The sequence below is a fragment of the Pan paniscus genome, chromosome 1, assembly GCF_029289425.2.
Source record: "Pan paniscus chromosome 1, NHGRI_mPanPan1-v2.0_pri, whole genome shotgun sequence".
NCBI lineage: Eukaryota > Metazoa > Chordata > Mammalia > Primates > Hominidae > Pan > Pan paniscus.
In genome coordinates, this window is record NC_073249.2 from 139,857,952 (window position 1) to 139,873,576 (window position 15,625).

The window sequence follows — 15,625 nt, forward strand, 5'->3', positions numbered from 1 at the left end:
AAATAAGAAAAGGTAATAAAGTTGTAACACATGAAGTTCACATTCCAATCGTGGGTGGCAAGGACCTCCTTCCTGGATTCTGATCCAATATTATTCAAATCTCCACTACTTAATGTGGAACCACTGTGGATCTTGATAAGAGGAAAAGGCTGGGCTCTGTTTCCACTTTGCTCTTGGCAGTCCTCAGGCCTCCAGTATAACTTTCTTAGAAAATGAATAGGGCTGGCTCCCAGAGAGACTAATCTAATCTCATCTTGTCCACTCAGAAGATCCGTATCAAACATTACAGACTGTCTGACTGCAGGACTACAGCAGGAAGGAGCATCTAATTCCATCTGGATTTGGATCAGTGATTAAACGATCAAGTAGAGAGCCATTAGCATGGTAGAAATAGAAAAGCAAAATATAACTGGCCTATTTCTTAAACATTGTTCTCATCTAAGGTGTTATTCAAAGAGCCCCCACATGAAACAAAGAGCAAGCCTGCGAGAGAGGAGTTTAAAGTCCACAGCCTCCTTTAAAAACAGACATGAATGGATCAACATGCTGCATTTTCACTGTTTATGGGCATGACAGTCTGATCAGATAACCATGCTATGCCAAGAGACCTAATTAGTAATCCTCTGGCGAATTTTAAATTACTTTTAAAGGAAAAAAAATATGTCTCTGGTAACTCTTGGTTGAATAAAATGTCACTCATTTCTGATCAGCCATTTTGAGAAAGGCTCTGCCCGCTTCAAATGGAATTACTGGTGAGTTCAGTTACGCAGAAAAGGTATATTTCAGCTAATCAATTTTGAGAGATCCAACAGTTTCAAACACCTAAGACTGAAATCTCTACATTGTTTTTTTTTTACAGCACAACCTGGCTGCCTTATCAAGAGGGCACCCAGAATCATCAAAATGGGTACAAATGAAATGTTATTGCCACAGGCACTTTAAATACATCTCTCAAGATGCTACATGAAATACCCAGATTTAGGTCAAATTGGCTCACATTTGTGAAAGCAAAACAAAGTTCAGAAGCCAGAACACTTGGGGACTGTAAGTCTACTCTTTGCCAGATTTTAATATTTAATTAGATACAGGTTAAAGCTTTGATAGTTTAAGGCGGCACATGCTTAAAAAATCACAAATTAGCAAGTTTGACAGTTCTTTGATGTTAAATTTCTACTAAGAGACTGAGTGATTTTAAACTGGAAAGAAAGGAGAGCGGAGGGAGAGGGAGAAAGAAAAGAATGAACTGATTCTAGAATCCCAGAATAATCACTCTTCGATCTGCTGCTCAGGGACAGAAATTTCTTAACATTCTTACAGTTCAAAATACTTATGTTGTCTGTTTCATGGAGGGCGTATTTAGCAAGAAAACCTAGACAGGGGTCAGTTACTGCACTTACAGCTCATCCTCTTCCTTTTCCAGCATCACCGATAGACAGGCTGAAGGCTCTAGAAATCTAGTTGCCCACACCCTTCATCTAAAAGAAAATTAATCCATATACGTTTTCTCTATTTCCCTGTAAACGCTGTCAGTGCTAATGATGTGAAACATTTCCAGGCATGACTTTCATTTTTAAACTTCAGGTTTAGAGAAGTAGAGGTAGAGGCTTAGAGTTGATGTGTTTTATTAGAAGCCTTCATCATCAAACCAGAGAACATCAGAAAAGTTTCTAGGGGGTTCTTTCTAAACTCTAACCCAGGTCACAAAATCTGGAAGAGCAAAAGAGGCAAGGAAGCCAAACATCTGATAGGGAGACAGTGAATTCCTTCTTTGTGATCCTATGTTCTTTGGGAAAACACTAGTCTGTTTTATAAGCTTTGACACAGGAAGTAATCATCATTGCCTAATTGAGGCAAAAGCAAGGGGTGCTGAAAATTTGCACAGATGCATTGTGTTACAAACCCAAGTTAATGCCTTCATTCCCCATTTATTGATTATATCCCACCTGTCACCAAATGTTGGCGTTTCTGGCTCTGAGATCTGTCTGCTTCTCCCCAACCTTATCTCTACTTTTCTTGACAACTGCAGTCAGGTCCTCAGAGGTTTTCATGTTCTCAGTTTTTAGCTTGAGAGCCTATTCCTTACACTGCTGCTGTCCTTTCTGTTCAAAGAGTGCAAATCATTTCACTCCTGTGATCCTGAATTTTATGTGTGTACTATTTAGCAGTCCTTACTGTTCAAATATACTAAGATATGAACTCAGTCATTTCTGGAATAAGCAAGTCCTATCTTCTTTAGAACAGTCAGCGTTTCCCCCCTTTAATCTGTACAAATGAGTGATTTGTATGTGGAAAGAACAGCAAGAATCAGAACCAGGAATATTTATGCTACAGGTACATAAGTGAGGTGGTATTAAGATAATCAGTAAAAAGTACAGTCATTCAAAAATATTTATAAAAATATCATTTATGAAATGACAAAACCAGTATTCTGCAGGGTGAGAACGGCACATCAGCTTGGTAACAATATTCCAGCACAGCATATAAATGCCCTCAGTTATTAGTCTACCCTGGCCAGTACTTTGCATACATCATGCCCAACCTTTACAACAATCCTGTTATGTCCATTTACTGACATCACATTGCTAAATGCAGATCCCTTTGATTCTCAAGCCATGCTCTTTGTTCAGCCACTGCAAGTACAAACCAAATTCTGTTAAAAAAAACTCATCATTGAACTGGTATTTTATCAACCCAATATCATATAATATAAATAGAATCAATCAAGCGTTGCTCAAAGCAATGAGCCAGTGGCTAAGAATTGAAAATCAATGGAATTGAGACTTTCTTCTTTAAGGGTAAAAAAAAAAATCAGAAATGTGTGTTCCCAAAAAAAATTATGGATATGTCCAAACTGTGCCATAAATGTTAGATTAAGTTACTTTCAAATTTTTTTATTCTAATAGCCCTTTCTCTATTTTTTTCTTCTAATTAAGTATATATTTTGTAAGTTTTCCATCTGAAATTTTATTACCAGCAATGAAGTACAAAGCAAAAGCAGTAGAGGCATGTCAGTCCAGATAAAATATTGTCACAAGCCATAAAATCATTAGAAACCAATGATGTTGCATGCTTTCTTGATGGCAACACTATCTGAGAGTTAAGTTGACACTGAACACTGAGTCAGCTTGGAAAATGTCCATCAGTGTCAAGGCTACAAAAGAAAATATTAAAACAGGACACCAATTTTTCCCCTTCCCACTGTTTATTTTATAGCTTTTGCATCAGGTAGTCAACTGAAACACTTCAACATCAGAAAGCTGGCAGAATGTTAAGGAAAAGGAGTGATTATCTCTCCAACAGATGTGACAAAATGGTTTCAAGTTGGAAACAGAATTTGCATAAATGAATCAACTGAATGGAGTGGGGGAGGGCAGGGAGAGAGAAGAGAGAAAGTAGTGAGCATCTTCCAACAGGACTGTGAGGAAAAAAAAAGGCACTGTTGAGCTGTGTATTTATAAAATAAAAGTCAAAATACACAATCCATGTTTCCGAAAATTACATTCAACACTGCTTCAGAGATGCTCACATACCTGACTCTCAATAGAAAGCTATAAAAACTGTCTAAAAAATGAGATAGCATCAATGTCTCAACACAGGCTTAACAGTAATGCGTTCTAAAGAGTTCATCACCATCAGGGTCCATTTTATAAATAGTACTGCAAAGGCCACAAAGCTGCATGAAATTACAGGATAAATCTGACTAAATGATCATTCATTTCAATCTCTAAAATTCCTGCTCCAAGAAATCAGAAAGCTCCACTCCAGAGGAGCTGAATTGGCAGTGGATTTGAAACAGGGTTGCTTTTCTCCTCAGAAGGCTGCCTAAAGAGCAGTTTAGTTGGCATCATACAGCAACTTTGCATAGGGTAAACGGATGCAAAAACTAACAGCAACTTCTCTGCTTCCTCTGAAAGTAAACAGCACTAATTTATGAAGAGGCCAACTCAAATCATAAAGGAGAAGCACCTGGGCCTCTTAAAGGCAAACCACATAAAAGGTTACAGGGTGCTTCTCTTAAGGATTCTAGGACCATAGGTGTGTTTGGGAATGACCAATGGGAAAATCCAGTTAGATGATTTACACAGATGTTCTCTATGTAGATTTGAATTTAAATTAAAATGCCAGCTATGCATTTGGGAACCAGCTTTTAGTTAAATTCTCTAGCGCTTTTAGAATTATTTGATTTTATTAAAAAAGAATCATTGTCTACAAACTGTTTTCTAACAATGCAAATACAGTAAGCAAGTCATCTGCAATATCAAAATATTCTTTGTAAATCACTGATGGCACCAACGATTTGAGGAATTTCCAATAGGACACATATTGAGAAAAAGCAACAGATTATAGGCATTAACCAAATTTTAAGATCAGAAAATTATAAAAATCATTAAGTTTAAATTATCCAATTTTCAATAGCTTAAATCCAATCATCAGGAATTCAGAAGCACCCAATATATTTGAAGTTGCACAAATGCATATGGATGATAGGAAAGTAATCCCCATGCAATATCTTAAGTGTTGCTCTCAGATATATTTAAGTGCTACTTTACAGATTAAGCTGGGTAAAATCAAAATATATTTTACTTCCCATTAGATTTTAAAACAATCACAATAATTTATCAACAGTTGCCATTTCACAGCAATTAGAAAACAGGAGTTGATACAAGTTGAACAGAAAGGTATCTTTTCTTCTTTTAGGAAATAAACATATATATATATATGTATATATATTTCACATACACACATAACATTATCTTTAAAATTCCAAGTGGTTAATTTACTTTTGTATTATAAAAAAATTATCTCCCTATGGTCAAAATACTGAAAAAGCGCAAAGGCTGAAAAAAGAAAACCACATTTGCCACTTTAAAAAAATACATTATTGTCTCAGTGGTTCTATTTATTTAATTGATTACAAAGTATTATGACTCCTAGTACTGTACTGGACCTGATGGAATTAAATACACCCCTTTCTCAGTCTCCAGAAAGGATACTCCTAACCCACCCTAAAATATGATAAAATAAATGCCCCTATTCTGAACTGTTAAACTGGGAAATAAACCATGCCCACCTGGAAAAAATATAAGTCATAAAAGTTTATGAATCTGTGGGAGAGACTACACGAATCAGAAAGCAATTCTTTGAATATAAGTTAGGAGCTTTTAGAAGTATATAAACTCTTTTAGGCATCTAGAGTACAGACACAAAGATGATTTCTCCATAAATAATGATTTAGCCAGTGCAATGGTTGGTTGCCCATGGTCTGCATCTGGGATGTCATCTGTTTTTGTAAATAAAGTTTTATTGGAACATAACTGTGCTCATTTGTTTACATAATGTCTATTGCTGCTTTTGGGGTACAATGGCAGGGTTGACTAGCTGTGACAGAGACCGTATGGGCTGCAGAGCCTAAAATATTTACTCTCTGGCCCTTCCACAGAAAGTTTACTGACCTCCTGATCTAGTTCACCAAGTACTGCTCTAGTTACCTAAAAGAGTTAGTGCACCTCAAGAAGATATGAGCATGTGGTGCAAGAATAACTTGCATACTGGGGTTTGTTCATTAGCAGGTAATGTCAAACCACACCTTGAAGTGGTGCTTTATTTTGGGCGAGGAAATAATTTGTATACACTTTCAGGAAACACCTATAGAAGTCAATTTGAAAAAAGGAAAGAAAAAAGCCAAATTTAAAAAAAGCCTGCCAATGTTCTTTTAATATTTTTATATTATTGTGAGGAAAGGGTGCTAAGATGATTGTTCTGTCATTCTTTTAGTTTTTCTTTAGTTTATAAATGTTTCTTTTGTTTATAAATGTTTTCTCATAAGAAGTGTTCCCTCATGCCCTCCCATAACCTTTAAGGCAATCTACCTAAAATGCTTACAGTATGGTGAAGCCTTATTCAGCAATATTTACTTAAACCATAGGTATAGAATAGCTACCATTTCTGAATAGTAATGTAAAATAAAAACAGAAACAGCTTTCAAATTTGAAGAGCAAAGTTTCCCTGACCCTAGTCAGCTAACAAAGCCTATTTCTAACAGTGAACTTCCTGAACTCAAGCAGCTGCTCATGAAGCTTTAAGAGTTCACAGGCATTTCATATTTCAATAGTTGTTGAAAAATGGAAGATAAAACACTGAGAGGATATTTATCAAACACAAATTTATATCAAGATTAACTTTTTCAACCAGCTTACAAGCAGACTTTTCCCTTTCTTTGTTAAAAAATGAATGGTATGAAACTATATGTTAAAGATGTTTCTATAATACCTTACATTTATATAGCGCTTTACAATTTTCAAAGTGCTTTCACATGCCATCTCATTTAATCCTCACAACAGCCCTGTGAGGTAGGTACAGCAGGTATTATTATCCTCAATTCAAGATGAGGAAATTGAGGCAAAGAGAGGTTAAGTGACTTGCCCAAGATCACACAGCTGTAAGTGGTAGAGCTAGGACCTGAAATCAAGTTTTTTGACTCCTTGTCCAGTACTCATTCCACTGTAATTACTGCCTCAAGTTATGAATAATGAACTGTGTATCAAAATTGAAAGCTTACTGAAGTTCATTTCAGTGATGTCTTAACAGTAAAGTTAAATGAGAAATACAAGAACAGTAGGTCTGATGGTTTTACTTGACATAAAATTGGTGCAAAACCACTTTTGTCTAATTACTTGTAATCTTTTGGTCCAAATACATAAAATATGCAATATTTACAGCATTTTCCTTTTTTTGTAAATGCAATGCTTTAAAACACATTATAAAGCACCTTAGTAAAAATAGTCTACAGGTAAAAGTACAGAAGAAGTAGGAAAATCCTACCCACACCACAGCTCACTAATGGAGTCATAATACGGAGTCACCGATATCTCAGTTTACAGCTTTACAAATAACCCATGGAGAAACAAATACTAAACTTACTTTTTTGATATTAATGTGTGAAAATCTTAACTAAAACTTCAGACAATCTCAATATTCTTTGAAGTATCTTCCCAATATTAGATATTGAGGAGGCAGGAATGAGAAATACTGCTTTGATGCTTTATCTTTTTACCATATTAGTCATGATTTAAATTGATTTTTAACACTAATCACCATTTAAAAAATTAAAACCACCTACATAAATATGGGCAAATCCAACTACAGCAGAAACATTTCTTAGCAAATATGATTAAACATTCCAATAAATTTCATGAGACATGACTCACAAAAACAAAGTACACACTGCCAAACAGTTATTAACACAATTCAGTAGAGGTGTATAACCCAAACCCTCAGTGAAGGCAGAAGAGGCAAATGGACTCATCTTCATTCATGGTTAGTTGAAAAAACGCTTTATCAAAAACAAGAGTATCAGAACCTTTTCTGAAATTGTATTTAGCCTTTTGATTAGACCTGCCATAAGTTCATTTTAGGTGATGTATATTTTCTCCCAGGCAGGAGGTTATAACTTTCACCAACATTTAGCCAGGAAAAATAAAAATGCCTGAAACTTAGAACACTGACAATGCCAGCCAGTATCTACTTCCTTGACGTTACTGTCTCTTTCCTAATTTGGCTCCATACAAATTGTCATATACACCTACTGTCAGCAATCCAGACTGTGGAGCTGAGAACAAAGGTGAAGACAGGGTCAAATTTTAGTTCAAGAATCCAATAGTCACACCTTATACTCAGTTCGACTTAGGGTAAATCTTTTCATAGAAAAAGTTTTGTGCGAGGATGTAGAGGTCTCCATCTTTTTCTCGAACGGCATGGGCTCTGATGAATTGGAACTGCTCTAGTGCAAATTCATAGAACTCATTCTCCATTTTCCAAATATCAGATTGCTGTAGTTTTGCAATGGTTTGTTTAGTGGGGAGTTTCTTCTCTGTGGTTTTCCTAAGATGAGATTTCTTTCCTACTTACAAAGGGGGAAAAAAAGGAAAGGTAAATAAATCTTGGAGAACACACAAAAGATCAATGCCTCTTTATTTGAAGAGGTGGTTAATATGACACATTAAGAACGGGTAACATAATTGTCTTATATAATTCAGGTAAAAACGGAGCCTTGATCAAACTAGAGCCACGATTCAGTCCTTTAGAATGTTAATCCTTAACCTAGTAAAGACTTAATGAAATGTCAAATAGTCAATGTAAGGATTGGCACACAGTAAAGTGTAGGCTGTCACCTCACACACTATATTCTCAAGTGCTTGGTGCTCTGAGACTAGTTTATTTTTGATAAAATATCTATTGTCAAACTGTATTCTATTTTCTCATAATCTGTATTCTCTAACATTATGTGTTAGAAGCTAGGGCATATGCATCCTCAAGGAAAAGAGTTCCTATGACTGCATCTTATCAAGCAACAGCAAAAAACGAAACAAAACAAAAACACAATTAGCTTATCACTTTCAGACACATGATACGGCTGAGGCTGCTAAAACATGGCTTAGGCATACTTCAGTTCCCCTATCACACCTCTACTTCAAAATGGTAGTAGGCAGGACTTATACACAGGCCTAATGTTTGATATCTGGCATTACTGAATACTATACATTTCTATGGCTGGTTCTGTACTTCGTATCATTCCACTATTTCTACAGTGCCTTCTAATTTTCACCTAATTCACAGTTACTCAATTGAAAATAGTGAGCAGAAACCGACAAGATACCTGCCTTTCTGGAGCTATCTGTTGTGTTTCACTGAAGAAACTTCAAATCACATATTTATAAGTTGCAAACCAAAAAACCAAACCAAAGAAAGCTTTAAAAGGAAACCCTTCCTTTATATACCTGTGCGATAGAGTTCAGTAGCACCCCTGAAAAACCGGGGCAATGCTGCCTCCAATAACATGATAAAATCTTCAAGTTCTTCAGTAACTCCCACCAGAAAATATTCATTAATTAGGTTATACTTGGCTTGATCCATAGCCCACCTGCTTCCCACATTCCTGAAACCAAAGAAAAGGAATTAAAACCTGGTTGTGAAATCTGCTGAGTGTTTCTGGTGCCTTTGACACCATATATTACAGAGAAAATAGATAAACACATGTATATCCAAAGCCTCAATGCCTTTTTATTACCATCCTGTGGGAGGCACACCTGTTTCCAATTTCATTTGCTTCCATTTACAGTTTCTGCTCAACCATGAGTGCTAATTCAGAGTTTACCAGAGGACTCTTAACATGAGCAATTTAGTTTAAGGGCACTTTAAAAATGTATATGGATATAAGAAACATATACCCCTCCCATATGATTTAGTGTGTGTTTTAACTTTTTTAAACTACTCTAAATTCTGTTAAGAGCTCTCTAGCAAAGTGTAAACAATTTGTGTTTACTGCTTATTGTGTGAGTTTCGGGTTTTTGTGAGCTAAGTGTTTTCTGAAATTTCTGAGGAACAAAATAGATAATGGCTCTGCTAAGAATCTTTTATTTTTATTTTAATTTACATTGTCAGCTAATGCTATTAACAGAGATTTGATCCAAAATAAACTATACTTTTGGGTTCTTTTTAGCACGAATATTCCTTAATCCAAATTCTAGCTCTGCATTTAAGTAGCAGTATGATCTTGAGCTGGTGGCTTCACCTTTCTCAATTTTGTTTTCTCAAACTATTAAAAAAAACAAAGAGGGGGAGGGGAACAGTGATTAATTGGTTTCTAAGAACCCTCCCAGTTCTGTGAATCTATGAAACATACTAAAGAAATACAATTAACTTCTCCTCAAAAATGCCCAATAGAGCAATAGTCTTTATTGTTCTAAGGCAGGGATTGGCAAACTTTTTATATAAAAGGCCAGAGGATAAATATTTTAGGTTTTGCAGACTACATAGTGATATGGTTTGGATATTTGTTCCCTCTAACTCTCATTCTGAAATGTGATTCCCAGTGTTGGAGGCTGGGCTTGGTGGGAGGTAACTGGATCATGGGAGCAGGTCCCTTGTGAATGGTTTAGCACCATCCCCTTGGTGATAACTGAGTTCTTGGCTCAGTTAGTTCATTAGAGATCTAGTTATTTAAAAGACTGGGGGCCTGGTGTGGTGGCTCACACCTGTAATCCCAGCACTTTGGGAGGCCAAGGTGGGCGGGTCACCTCAGGTTGGGAGTTCAAGACCAGCCCGACCAACATGGAGAAACCCCATCTCTACTAAAAATACAAAATTAGCTGGGCATGGTGGTGCATGCCTATACTCCCAGCTACTCAGGAGGCTGAGGCAGGAGAATTGCTTGAACCCGGGAGGTGGAGGTTTGCGGTGAGCCAAGATCACACCATTGCACTCCAGCCTGGGCGACAAGAGCAAAACTTTGTCTCAAAAAAAAAAATAATAATAATAATCATAATAATCATAATAAACAACGACTGAGACCTCCCCCTTCACTCTCTTTCTCCCACTCCTGCCATATGATGTGCCTGCTCCCACTTCACTTTCTGCCATGATTGTAAGCTTCCTGAGGCCTGCATCATAAGCCAAACAGATGTTGGTGCCATGCTTGCACAGCCTGCAGAACCATGAGCCAAGTAAACCTTTTTTCATTATAAATTACCATCTCAGGTATTCCTTCACAGTAATGTAAGAATGGCCTAATAGAGAAAATTGGTACTAAGAAGTTCGGTATTGCTATAAAGATACCTGAAAATGGGAAAGTGGCTTTGGAACTGGGTAATGGGCAGAGGTTGGAAGAATTTGAAGCGCTCAGAAGAAGACAGGAAGAAGAGGGAAACTTTGAAATTTCTTAAGTTGAGACTGGTTTAATGATTGTGACAAAAATGCTGACAGAAATATGGACAGAAGTCCAGGCTGATGAGGTCTCAGAGGGAAATGAAGAAGTTACTGAGAACTGGAGTAAAGGTCACCTGTGTTATGCCTTAGCAAAGAACTTGGCTATGTGGTGTCCAAGTTCTAGAGATCTATGGAAGTTTGAACTTAAAGAGTGATGACTGGTCGGATGCGGTGGCTCACACCTGTAATCCCAGCACTTTGGGAGGCCGAGACAGGCGGATTACCTGAGGTCTGGAGTTCGAGACCAGCCTGGCCAACATAGTGAAACCCCATCTTTACTAAAAATACAAAAATTAGCTGGGCATGGTGGCACACGCCTGTAATCCCAGCTACTCAGGAGGCTGAGGCAGGAGAATTGCTTGAGCCCAGGAGGCGGAGGTTGCAATGAACCGAGATCGTGCCACTGCACTCCAGCCTGGCTGACAGAGTGAGACTGCCTCAAAAAAAAAAAAAAAACACACACACACACACAAAAGTGATGACTTAGGACATCTGGCAGAATAAATTTCTAAGCAGCAAAGCATTTAAGATGTGGCCTGGCTGTGTCTAAGAGGCTACAATCAAATGCAAGAGCAAAGGAATGACTTAAAGTTGGAACTTACATTTTAAAGGGAGGCAGAGCATAAACATTTGGAAAATTCACAGCCTGGCCATGTGGTAGAGAAGGAAAGCCCCCTCTTTTTGTTGTTTTTTGTTTTAAAGACAGGGTCTTGCTCTGTTACCCAGGCTGGATCTTGGCTCACTGCAGCCTTAACCTCCCGGACTCACGTGTTCTTCCTACCTTAGCCTCCCAAGTAGCTGGGACTATGGGCATATGCCACCACACCTGGCTAACTTTATGTTTTGTAGAGATGAGGTTGCCCAGGCTAGTCTCAAATTTCTGGGCTCAAGTGATCCTCCCACTTTGGTCTTCCAAAGTGCTGGAATTACAGGCATGAGCAACCACTCCCACTGGAAAGCCTATTTTCCAGGGAATAGGGCAGGGAATAGGGAAGGAATTTAATAACACTGTGGAGCAATCACTTATTAAGGAGGTTAGCATGACTAAAAGGGAGCCAACTGCTAATATCCAAGACAATGGGAAAAAGGCCTCAAAGGCATTTCAGAGATCTTCCAGGCTGCCCCTCCCATCACAGGCCCAGAAGCCTTTGGGGGGAAGAATGATCTAAGGGGGCAGGCCCAGGGTCCTGCTGCCCTGAGAAGCCTTGGGACATTGCTCCCCACATCCCGGCCACTCCAGTTCCAGCCTCGGCTCAAAGGAGTCCAGGTATAGCTTGGGCCACCACTCTGGGGGAGCATAAACTGTAAACATTGGTGGTTTCCAGGTGGTGTTAAGTCTGCAGATGCTCAGAATGCAAGCATGAAGGAGCTTGCATTCCACCTAGATTGCACCTAGATCGCAGGTTCCACCTAGATTTCAGAAGTGGGTTGCACTGCAGCCCTCACCCCACACAAAGACCCAAACAGGGAACTGCCTAGTGGAGCTGTGGGAAGGTGATTATGCCCTCCAGACCCCAGAATGGTTGGCTCACCATCGGCTTGCACGCTTTGCCTGGAAAAACTGCAGGTACACTCAATTCCAACCCATGAGAGCAGCCATGTGGGCTGTACCCTGCAAAGCCATGGGGGCAGGGCTGCTCAAGGCCTTGGGAGCCCAACCCTTGCACCAGGATGCAGGAGATGAAGTCAAGGATTATGTTGGAGCTTTAAGATTTAATGACTGCCCTGCTGGGTTTCAGACTTGTGTGGGGCCTACTGCGCCTTTCTTTTGGCCAATTTCTCCCTTTTGGAAGGGAAATGTTTATCCAATGCCTATACCACCATTGTTACTGGGAATAAATAACTTGTTTTTTATCTCACAGGCTCATAGGTAGAAGGAACTCATCTCCAGATGAGATTTTGGACTTGGGACTTTTGAGTTAATGCTGGAATAAGACTTTGGGACTACTGTGAAGGGATGAATATATTTTGAAATATAAGAAAGACATGAGATTTGGTGAGCCAGGGGCAGAATAATATGGTTTGGATGTTTGTTCCCTCCAAATCTCATGTTGAAATGTGATTCCCAATGCCGGAGGTAGGGCCTGGTGGGAGGTGATTGGCTCGTGGGAGGTGATTGGCTCATGGGAGCAGATCTGTCATGAACGGTTTAGTGCCATCCCCTTGGTGATAACTGAGCTCTCGCTCAGTTCACGTAAGATCTGGTTGTTTGAAAGTCTGGGAACCATACCCCCACCCCTATTGCCCACTTTCTTGCTCCCACCATGTGATATGCCTGTTCCTGCGTCACCTTCTGCCACGAGTGTAAGCTTCCTGAGGCCCTTGTTGGTGCCATGCTTGTACATCCTGCAGAACAGTGAGCCAATTAAACCTCTTTTCTTTATAAATTACCCAGTCTCAGGTAGTACTTTATAGTAATGCAAGAACAGCTAATACACATGGTTTAGGTTACAATTACTCAACTCTGCTGCTGCAGTGTGAAAACAGCCACAAGCAATAAGTAAAAAATGTATGTGGCTGTGTTTCAATAAAACTTTATTTATAAAACAGGTGACACAGCTGGGCACGGTGGCTCATGCCTGTAATCCCAGCACTTTGGGAAGCCGAGGCAGGTGGATCCCTTGAGGTCAGGAGTTCGAGACCAGCCTGGCCAACATGGTGAAACCCCATCTCTACTAAAAATACAAAAATTAGCCAGGGTAGTGCAGGCACCTGTAGTCCCAGCTATTCAGGAGGCTGAGACAGAAGAATTGTGAACCCAGGAGGCGGAGGTTGCAGTGAGCCAAGATTGTGCCCCTGCACTCCAGCTTGGGTGATAGAGTGAGATTCTGTCTCAAAAAAATAAAAAATAAAACAGGTGAAAGGCCAAATTGGGTCTGCAGGATACAACCTGTAGTTTGCCAATCCCTGTTCTAAAGCAATGGTTAAAAATTGAGAAGGCATTCTTTATAGGCTTCCAATTCTTATACTATTATGAGGCTTTGATGTAATCTAATGAGTAGGACCTTAAACTCCACAGCAATCTAATAATATTATCTCAAATAATGAAGACATTCCTTGTATTTCTCATTATGGTTTATGGAAGAAACTTTGAATATGTTCCTTTTTTCTCCTACTTCTCCTATTAAAATGATTGAATAGAACAAATAAATACGTAAAATTATTTTTAAAAACTGAAAACTCAACACATTCTGAGGAAATACAGTTTTTATTAAAGTATCTTTATTTTCCACTTGATATTTACTAGCAAACTAAACCACAGCCATAACCTTGGCTTCTCTTAAAGTCAAAATCAGTTTGACAGTAAAACCAGGTGAATTTTAACCCACTAAGCCTTTTCTTAATTTAACATGAATAGCTAAAACAGTAAGCTTTGGACAAAATAAGATTTATGACCCTCACCCCCACCCCCGGTCTCTAAGAGCTCTGCTGGAATACAGCAAAACATAACACCAAAAATAAGAAATATTAAAAACCAGCATCTCAGAAAACAATGCAAGGATATTAGGATATCACTCTACATGAGGAATCTTTTAAATGCATTTAAAAGTAACTGCAAAACTAGATATTACTGAATTACATGTTATTTTCAGTCTAGTCTTTCACCGATTTCCCTATATCTAGCCCTTGTGAAATGAAACACAGATTATAGAGATAAGAAGGATGATAATCAATCTGAGCCAACTTTATCTCCCTACCAGCATTCGGAGCTATGGCCACAGAAGAACGGGATTTGAAGCCAGAGCTTCTCTGGAGCACAGTCTGAGCCACCTTCTGCTACACATTCATCAAAGGTCTAGAACAAAGACAAAGCAGCACGGGTAAGCCATAAATCCAAGTCTCACCTATCAAATATCTAATGTGGTAAATTATTAAATAAATGGGCCAGAGTAGGTGGGATGAGGCACTCTTATTTTTTTGGAGTCATGTAAATTAATCACAGTTGGGCATGGTGGCTCACACCTGTAATCTCAGCACTTTGGGAGGCCGAGGCGGGCGGATCGCGAGGTCAAGAGATCGAGACCATCCTAGTTAACATGGTGAAACCCCGTCTCTACTAAAAATAGAAAAGTTAGCTGGGCGTGGTAGCGCGCGCCTGTAGTCCCAGCTACTCAGGAGGCTGAGGCGGGAGAATTGCTTGAACCCAGGAGGTGGAAGCTGCAGTGAGCCGAGATCGAGCCACTGCACTCCAGCCTGGCGACAGAGCAAGACTCTGTCTCAAAACAAAAACAAAAACAAAACAAAACAAAACAAAATCACATACTGCCTTGTAACAGGCAGCTCTTAGGATCTGGTTTAGAATCTTAGGATAGGTTGATCTGTCTGTCTATATCTTTATCTACATAACTTGTTTCATATGCTTTTTAAATGTGTTATGTGTTATGTTCTGTCTTTCCAACTACAGTGAAAACTTCCTGAAGTAGCATTTGTGGATCAAGCAGTAGCATTTGTGTCCTCCAGAGCATATAGAATAGTGCTATATAAACCACCTGCACTATTAATATTTGTAAATGACTACTGAAAAGACTGCACCTTGGGGATTTACATGGGTATTAAAGGCATAGCTCTAGTGGAGGTGAAGACAGAGGAAATAAAATATTTTCATGAGGCATTTGATATTATTTCTGAATTTTTCTAGATGGTCTTAGATTTGCCATTTTCTAAAAAGTGCCATTTTCTAAAAAGTGGTTTTATTATCATTTGTGCCAGATTTTGTAGCTCATAAGAAGAAATAAGAAATAAAACCTTATATATCCATGCATCTACCATATCCCAAACTATAGCTATTTGAATTTGAGTATTTGGTGATATTTTCTCAAAATGAATAAATTATGCCTGTCACTTGAAGGAACAACTGACA

General features: G+C 38.6%; 1 protein-coding gene across 4 annotated transcripts in view; it reads right to left on the reverse strand.

Moving 5' to 3' along the window:
* Positions 1–1,040: 1,040 nt before the first annotated feature.
* The window catches only part of HS2ST1 (heparan sulfate 2-O-sulfotransferase 1), a 199,260-nt gene continuing 184,675 nt past the window's right edge, over positions 1,041–15,625 (reverse strand). For 3 of the 4 annotated variants that reach the window (XM_008969691.5, XM_055116498.2, XM_034934216.3), the window contains exons 5-7: positions 14,463–14,560; positions 8,778–8,935; positions 1,041–7,903 (exon numbers count right to left, since the gene is read on the reverse strand). In XM_008969691.5, the coding sequence (XP_008967939.1) occupies positions 7,674–7,903; positions 8,778–8,935; positions 14,463–14,560 (486 nt within the window). In that variant the 3' untranslated portion in view covers positions 1,041–7,673. The remainder of the gene's footprint in view (positions 7,904–8,777; positions 8,936–14,462; positions 14,561–15,625) is intronic. The other variant, XM_003805308.5, reaches the window with a different exon arrangement.